The sequence below is a fragment of the Oncorhynchus kisutch genome, linkage group LG8, assembly GCF_002021735.2.
Source record: "Oncorhynchus kisutch isolate 150728-3 linkage group LG8, Okis_V2, whole genome shotgun sequence".
Classification (NCBI taxonomy): Eukaryota; Metazoa; Chordata; class Actinopteri; order Salmoniformes; family Salmonidae; genus Oncorhynchus; species Oncorhynchus kisutch.
The window spans coordinates 63,775,360-63,783,500 of record NC_034181.2 but is presented as its reverse complement, the minus strand read 5'-3'; the positions used below and the strand labels follow the sequence as shown (position 1 = coordinate 63,783,500).

Below are 8,141 nucleotides of genomic sequence, written 5' to 3'. Positions count from 1 at the left end.
TGCGTGCCTGCATGCCTGCATGCCTGTGTGTTCTCGTAGCAGGAGATATAAAGCCTATCAATATAAAGCAGGCTCTGTACTGTAATCTCCCTCTCCCTCTGACTTCTCCAACCACTTACCTTCACATCTGTGTGAACACTGGGGCTTCACAGAGGAGCTTAAGAACAAAAGCATAAACTGTGTGTCATAATGAATCAATACTGCAAGACCATTGATTTTAATTTTTATCCATTTTTAAAACATCTAAATGCAAACCCATTCATAACACATTTCAAGTGTTACAGGGTACCAATGACTAATTCAAAAGTACAGTGGTAGAAGTTATAGGACAATCAAAAACATGTTTTTAAAGATTTATAAGGGGTCTCTGAAAATATCTCTGAACTATTCAAATATACTCTATGAAACTGTGAATCATATTAATGATCTAATTTTCATAAACTAGCCCACTATATTATGATGGGTCGGGGGCCCAGAGGTCAGGGGCAACGGGAATTTGTCCTACATGCCGTTCAGTCATCTGGTCCTGTGTGTAAAGCTAGAAGGCTGCGTTTAGACAGGCAGCCCAATTCTGATATTTTTTCACTAATTTGCCAAATTTGACCAATCAGATCAGCTCTGAAAAATATCTGATGTCAAAAGACGCTTGTCTAAGCGCAGTTGAAGTAGCCTAGCCCTAGATAATTGGTTTTTAAATTATGGATTTATGCTGCATTCGGAAAGAAGTAGGAGTTGGGAATTTACCAGTTGTGACGTCGTAAATGATTCGCGTGTTTTGAACTCATTGAGAAACGTCAATTGGCTAATGGCCAACCAGCTGCATAAACCAGAAAACTGAAAGTACAGCTATCATGCTTGTAAATAAATGAGTGTTAACATATATTTTTTTATAGATTGCCTTTTATAAATAATGTTTTGTTTTTGCATTTAACTGCCAAAAATTATATAATTTCGGTAATTTCCTTAATAGGTTATGTCAGAGGTGAGCATATGGGAGAAGTGGGCGCTCATGCCACGTTCATGTGCTAGTCCGAACTAGAAAAACTCAATTTCTGATTTGCACGTCACGTGTATAACTACAACCAGTAAGCAAGTAAAACATTCCGACTGGTACTTAAACGCGGCATGAGGATTATATAGAAGTTTCTATTGGATCTTTCCCAGTCGTATGTGGTTACACGAACGCAGCATGAGTCTAATTTCTAATCAATGTCATTGAACACAGCTGTTGCTGTGAACGCACTACATGGCAGCTGTAAATGTCATTGAATCTCAGTGAAGTTGAACCCCAGCGCTCTCTTATTGTTCCTTGTGGCTTCTAGAATAACGCATGTAAGCTACTGTCAATGATTTATGGATACATATATTTGGCTGCAGTAGGCTACTGCCAGTGCAAAGTTTGCTACTAGTGTTTGCTGCCTGCTGTCATAGACTAGACGTACCATAGTAAACGTAAATCTGGGACACTATTATATGTTACATTTTGTTATGGCTCCATAAGACAAGCTTACTTAAGGCAAAATTGTAAGGATGGTTTGTGGGAATGTCTAGCAACCCAAAGGTTGCGTGTTCAAATCTCATCAGACAACTTTAACATTTTAGTTAATTAACAACTTTGAACTGCTATTTAGATACTTTGCAACTACTTGGCATGTTAACTAACCCTAAACCTAACTCATTATCTAGCTAACATTAGTGTTAGCCACCTAGCTAATGTTAAGCCCTACAAATTAATTGGAATTTGTGACATGTCACACATGTTGCAAATGCATAACATTGTACTAAATGGATGAAGACAGATTTCCTATATATCGTTATGTCTACCCCTGAGTACAGGTCAGTGATAAATTAGCCTATGGGTTTCCATCAACTTTGTTGATGGGCTGGTACAGCGTATTTTATGTTCTGAAGAAGGATAAATATTCTATAGATATGTTATAGGTGGCCCTAACCTGAAAAGCAAGGCCAGAAGAGACCATTATTACTGCAAAACCTGTTGTCTCAATGCCTTACAACTTGAGGTCCAAATTGCCTGTGAAAGAGACCAATACTACCAATCAGGAGACATGTGCAGTTCCAAATGTAAAGGTATGACTGATGCTTTGATAGTTCACTATTAGCCTAACCATATGTCATTGGTTTTACTGGGGTACAAGAATGTTGTAATTTGTCATGTGGCTGTCTCATCTTGAGGTAATCAACCATTCTTATTTGGCTACTGTGAAGGCACACTCTGGGATATTTCTATCCCTTGTGTATGGCCTTAGGTTCTCAAGAGCTAAGATATTTCATTCTGTTCAGTAGACATTTCACTTAATTTATGCCCATTGGGTAATTGAAGAATATTATGAATGCCTCTTCTTCCATGTATTAACCCAAAATATACATAGCTATTTTAGTATTTGTAAATATACTTAAAACAAGTGATGGGCTACTGTTGGACAAACTCATAATTGTGCTTTTAAATGTTGAATTGAAGGTCCAGACCAAGTCAGAGGAGAATGTTTCCTTACCAGGAAAACCTGCCACCTCGTATGGCCTGAGGTCCAGGGTGCCTTTGGGAAATGTAGCAAGCAAACTGAACAACGCCAAAGGGATTAAAACAAATGTACATTTTATTTTTTCAATTAATACATTTTAATTACGGTGTGGTTCAGTTTTTGGTACAACGTTTGAATAATTATCTGCGTTTTATTTTCCTGAGAAACAGACGTCTGTTCCCGTCAAACCAGCTCAATGTAAGCAGAGCGCCACTGAAAGAGTCCATGTTATTTCAAAGGAGAACACTGGGGCTGGCAACTGTGATCTGGTCAGACAGGTGAAATTTTAAGGAGAGAAGGTTGAAGCCGGGCTTGGCTGTCGTTAGATATACATCACTACTCTATGTAAATGTCTCATGTTAATCCAATATGCTAAAATCTGAGTTGTCATCTTGTCATGGATGTTGTGCACTTGTTGTCTGTAGTTCAGCTTCACAGAGAATTCCATTCACTTCTCCATATCTTGTTGTTCTTTAGGCCAAGCCCATTGCAGCTGCCCCTGAGCAGCCTCCGAGCCAAGAGGCCACTCGGGACGAGGGGCTCAATGTGCCACGGGCCTTCTCACATGCCCTGCTCAACATCCCAGATGTGGACTCCGCAGACGCGGGCGACTCCTTGCTGTGCAGTGACTATGTGAAGGACATTTACGCTCATCTAAGGAACCTGGAGGTTTTGGGACTAATTTCAACTATCTCTCGTTTGTTCTGAGCCTAATTCAATTTCATGTGACTTTATTTTATTTGGGTTGTCAAAGAGGCAACACCGGTTTCCCTTTTTCACTCCATGAACCATTATTAGTCAAGATCCTGTGTCTTGCCACAGACCCCTCTCTTACTGTGTGACAGGTTGCCATGGCTATAAAACCATGTCATCTGGAGGGTTGTGATGTGACTGGGAGCATGCGGAGTATTCTAGTTGACTGGCTGGTACAGGTCCAGAAGCAGTTCAGACTGCACCAGGAGACCCTCTACATGACTGTTGGGATCATCGACCGCTTTCTCCAGGTATGGCTTGTTTTTCCTCTGATGGTCGGATACATTTGACTATGTGTTTATTTTTTTTATCCATCGTTTTCTCTTTTGCTCAGGACTATCCAGTGCCAACGAAGTCTCTGCAACTGGTTGGTGTCACTGCAATGCTCATCGCTTCCAAGTACGAGGAAATCGCTCCTCCCGTGGTGAAGGACTTTGCCCATATAACAGACTTCACCTACTCCTGTGCTGAGATACGCTTGATGGAAGTTACCATTCTGAAAGCCTTGAACTATGAACTGGGACGACCACCACCAGTTCACTTTCTAAGGAGAGCTTCCAAGGTTGGGAAGGTGAGTTTTTGAATTTGAAAATCTAATACACATTGTTTAGCTCTCCTGACGCAAACTCACCCAATTTGCTTCATGCTGTGCTGACAACCTTTTTGTTTATTCCTTAATTGTACTTGCTGACCAGCTATTTAAGTGACCATTGGTTCAGAGCCACATGGCAACATGATATTGCATGCCAGTACATTTATCTTCTAGCTTCAGCCTGTTGGTTATGGGCTGGCTAAATACCTGCTGGAGCTGACCCTTCTGGACTATGCCTCAGTTCACCATCCACCATCCCTGACCGCTGCAGCAGCTCTTGCTTTATCATCCAGGATCCTTCATGATTCTGCTGGTTATGAATGGGTCAGTTATGAGCAATGAATACTTTGACTTATGGGAAGTGTATGAAACTAGACACTTCTAACCCATAATCCATTAGATTTCTTTGGCTTAGGATTTCTGATAAATCTACAGTTATGAAGTGATGTGTGTCAACTTCAACACTGTTCTGTTATCACTGAATTGATACTTAACGTTTGATCCATAGACCCCAGCCCTACAGCACTACACAGGCTACACAGAGGTCTCTCTGCTACCTGTGATGCAATGCATTGCCAAGATGCTGGAGCGCTTGAGTGATGGCAGCATGAAGCAGTTGGTGAGCCCAGCCTTTAGATGACTTCTAGCCCAGTGATGTACTGTAGGGCCACATGGCGATGTTTAACTGAAAACTTCTTTTTTTCTCCAGTCAATCAAGCAGAAGTATGACAATGTCAAGCTACTCAGGGTCAGCTGTCTCCCAGAGCTGACATCTACCAGGGCTTACGCCTACATTAACAAACTGTCCAACTCTCACTGTTGACACGATTGATTTACCCTGTGTTTTTAGCACTTTATAAACCATTTTTAAATAAATATTTAGTTTTCAATGGCTTGTCTTGATTTTAAAAAGCAAGATTAATGTATGTGATATGTTGTCATGGTAAGCACCACATTGGCATCCACAGCAGACTCGTGCATGGGGGGGGGGGTGTTTAACTAAAAACAAGTGATCAAAGTGAAACGGATGGGATAAAAGGAATTACTCCACCCGCCTTCAAAGTGTATGGCAAGATTTCAGCAAAGGGGAAAATACAAAAATCTATATTCAGTGCATGGCGCTGCTGCCTCTCCCAGGGGCCTTTTCAGGGTTAAACTCCTAGCTGCACATTGTGCTCCTTGCCTGGGGGTGTGGAGTTATTAAATATTACGTCATAAAAAAACACTGCTTCTGCTAATGTGGGCTGTGATGCGTCACCATCTAAAGGAAATGAGACTTGTCTGCTCTCTGATTGTAAAGTCAATTAGTTTACCACATGATCTCAAGGTCCCTCTGATGGGGCAGCAGACCTTGGAGACTTAAGTGATCTCTCTGCCTGTTTTGTGGTGATGCAGTTCCATTGTCCTCCAAGTAATGCTGAATTGCCCCTATACTTCAGTCTGCTCCTCAATTCTTCCACATTGGTTGGAAAGTGAGGTAGTGGCAGTGATCCTTTAGCGATGCAGTTCCAGACAAGTGTACACAGAATGCAATTTCCAAACAGTGTGATAGTTTAGGAGTTTCAGTTTTCATTAAATACTGGATCTTACAGATATTAATTACAGAATTTCCCCTCTGTTTGTGGGAGCATAGCCCAATGCTCTAGTCTAGATAAACGTTGCTGTAGGGGAGGGATTTGTGGCGGGACTGTAGTGCCTGCACTAACCTCTTTCTCCTCACTGGTAATTTGCAATGCAATCAGATCAGGCTTCAATGGCCATCTGGAGGTGAAAGCAGTTTGCATGAGTAGGGCATTTTACCCTTCAGTCCAACTGTACTGTAATTGAACAATCCTTGGTCTTGCATATACACATGGGGATGAAGAGGGACAAGGAACTCCCATGGTACTGAAGGCAGCCTCCCTGTACTTCACATGATTCTCATCCACATTAATCATTGAAGGAACTTTTTTGCCCTTGTGGTTGTAGTCTACAGTTTGTCATTGTATTGCACTTCATTTGTACACTAGTTGGCACTGTATGATGGGTCACTTTCACATGTATATGCACACAGGTGACCAGGAAGTAGGAATGCACGGGTATGGAGTTCTTGGTATGTTCACGGTTTGCACCTTGGAACAATTATATGCTACAGTAATCAGGTCTGCCTGTGGATTTTTTTCTCTGATGCTTTTAAATGGGCAAAACACCCAACCAAGGTCTACCACTAAATAGCCGTTATGCACGCGTTTCTAAACATTTTGTAATCCCACATGTTAGTGACTCGGATTTTTGACTAAATTGTCCACTACAACAGCTGCAGCATACTATTAAGAAACAAACAAGGACAATGTCACGACCTCACGGATATTACAAGTAAAACCAAGCATTTAGTAGGCTAAATTAACATCAGTCCGGTAGGTGGCAGTGAATGTTCTCAGGTATGAGGACAGGGAAACGTATCCCACGCTTGCAAAAGCGCTCTCCCATGTTGCGGAGAGGACTCGCCACAGCCAAGAGCGCTCTGCTGTCAGAGCGAAAGTGTCCGAGTTGCCGGAGCTCAGAAAGTACATGTGGCTGTGTTCTCTTGGTCAGCGCAGTATCCACGGACAGAGTAGGCGCTGTAGAAAAATTTCAGAAGCCAGTCGAGGTGACCTATAGAAATACAACGCTCAGGAAAAGAGGTTATTGTCAGGAAAGGTGAAACGAAATATTTATATAGACTTGTGAGCAATGCACTGGCAGCATGGCCAGATGGTTCAGGGAACACCTAGGATTCAAAACTACCAAAGCACCACCTCCAGCGCCCCCGAAACCGGACTACAGACATTGTCACGCCGCTGTGACTGGTACGCTTGGCTACCAACATCCAAGCCCCGCACAGCCGGACATTCTTGCTGCTTACAAACTACAAAAGGAACTGGACTTCGAAGATCCGTACACGGGAGGAAATATTTCGTTTGGAACTGGTCTGGGCTGTGGGGGGTCACCGGACATAAAGTATGTGTCACCAAAGCACCGGCTTATAAAGGTGGAAACAATCGAGAAAAGCAACTCTGCTCCGGGCAGCGGTATCGTTGCCCAAGCTGTTGCTGTTGGGAACGTTAAATCTCCCACGTCACCGCCTCCTGAAAATGAGAATAAAGAAAAGGTACGTTTTAAAAAAAAATCTATTTTTGCCTTTAGCCTACCCCTCCAATATCCAACACCAGTAACATTGTAGCATATGTTCCGTCATAGCCTACAAAAATTTGAAGAAGTCTAAATTACAATCTATCCACCTAGGTTCAATTTAAAGAGATGGTTCAATAGTCATGTGATGTGGGCATTTACATTTTCACTATTTAAACGCATTGGTTAAAATTGAAAGTGTTGGATCAGATCATGTTCCGTCATGTCAGGACTTACTCAAACAGGGAATGGATCATTGAAACCGGCAGGACTACACTGAACAAAAATACAAGTGCGACATGCAACAATGAACGATTTTACTGAGTTCATCGGTTAATTGAAATAAATGAATTTGTCCTAATCGATGGATTTCACATGACTGAGCTTTTAAAAAGCAGGGGCATGGATCAGAAAACCAGTTAGTATCTGGTGTGACCATTTGCAGCGCAACACATTTCCTTCCAGTTGATCAGGCTGTTGATTGTTGTCCCACTCCTCTTCAATGGCTGTGTGAAGTTGCTGGATATTGGCGGGAACTGGAACAAACACTGTCAAACACGTCAATCCAGAGCATCCCAAACGTGCTCAATGCGTGACATGTATGAGTATTTTCCGCTTCCAGGAAATGTGTACAGGTCTATGTAACATTGTGCACTGGGGCGGCAGGGTAGCCTAGTGGTTAGAGTATTGGACTAGTAACCGAAAGGTTGCAAGTTCAAATTCCCGACCTGACAAGGTACAAAATCTGTCATTCTACCCCTGGACAGGCAGTTAACCCACTGTTCCTAGGCCGTCATTGAAAATAAGAATTTGTTCTTAACTGACTTGCTTAGTTAAATAAAGTTTTTTTTTTTAAATCATCATGCTGAAACATGAGGTGATGGTGGGTGGATGAATGGCACAACAATGGGCCTCAGGATCGCCTCATGGTATCTCGGTGCATTCAAATTGCCATTGATAAAATGCAATTGTGTTCATTGTCCGTTGCTTATGCCTGCCTATACCATAACCCCAGCGACCACCATGTTCACAACGTTGACAACCGCTCACCCACACGATGCAGTGTTCAGTTGTGAGGCTGGTTGGACATACTGCCAGATTCTCTA

The 8,141-nt window shown here is 42.2% G+C and overlaps 2 protein-coding genes across 9 annotated transcripts in view; both read left to right on the top strand.

The window, feature by feature from the left end:
- The first annotated feature begins 1,103 nt into the window (after window positions 1-1,103).
- LOC109895006 (G2/mitotic-specific cyclin-B1) lies at window positions 1,104-4,775 on the top strand. Of its 3 annotated transcripts, none has more exons than XM_020488663.2 (10): window positions 1,104-1,332; window positions 1,942-2,088; window positions 2,480-2,608; window positions 2,711-2,818; window positions 3,018-3,209; window positions 3,386-3,544; window positions 3,628-3,864; window positions 4,060-4,209; window positions 4,394-4,504; window positions 4,595-4,775. In XM_020488663.2, the coding sequence occupies exons 2-10, from the start codon at window positions 2,005-2,007 to the stop codon at window positions 4,706-4,708; spliced, it is 1,284 nt and encodes a 427-aa protein (XP_020344252.1). In that variant the 5' UTR covers window positions 1,104-1,332; window positions 1,942-2,004; the 3' UTR covers window positions 4,709-4,775. The 3 variants fall into 3 exon arrangements, with proteins under 3 accessions (XP_020344252.1, XP_020344253.1, XP_020344254.1); XM_020488664.2 differs by having other exon boundaries at window positions 1,136-1,332; window positions 1,931-2,088; XM_020488665.2 differs by having other exon boundaries at window positions 1,136-1,836.
- Window positions 4,776-6,302: 1,527 nt separating this feature from the next.
- The window catches only part of LOC109895433 (SH2 domain-containing adapter protein F), a 121,524-nt gene continuing 119,685 nt past the window's right edge, over window positions 6,303-8,141 (top strand). For 2 of the 6 annotated variants that reach the window (XM_031830822.1, XM_031830821.1), the window contains exon 1: window positions 6,304-7,015. In XM_031830822.1, coding sequence (XP_031686682.1) covers window positions 6,611-7,015 — 405 coding nt within the window. In that variant the 5' untranslated portion in view covers window positions 6,304-6,610. Of the gene's footprint in view, window positions 7,016-8,141 lie in introns of all 6 variants that reach the window. The other 4 variants (XM_031830825.1, XM_031830824.1, XM_031830820.1 and 1 more) reach the window with 3 other exon arrangements.

Excerpts from the sequence above, each read along its gene's own strand:
- LOC109895006 (XM_020488663.2), top strand. The coding sequence starts at position 2,005 with ATGCCTTACAACTTGAGGTCCAAATTGCCTGTGAAAGAGACCAATACT. Across the intron at positions 2,609-2,710 it reads CCAAAGGGATTAAAACAAAT|ACGTCTGTTCCCGTCAAACC; the intron begins GTACATTTTATT and ends CCTGAGAAACAG. Across the intron at positions 3,865-4,059 it reads GAGCTTCCAAGGTTGGGAAG|CTTCAGCCTGTTGGTTATGG; the intron begins GTGAGTTTTTGA and ends TTTATCTTCTAG.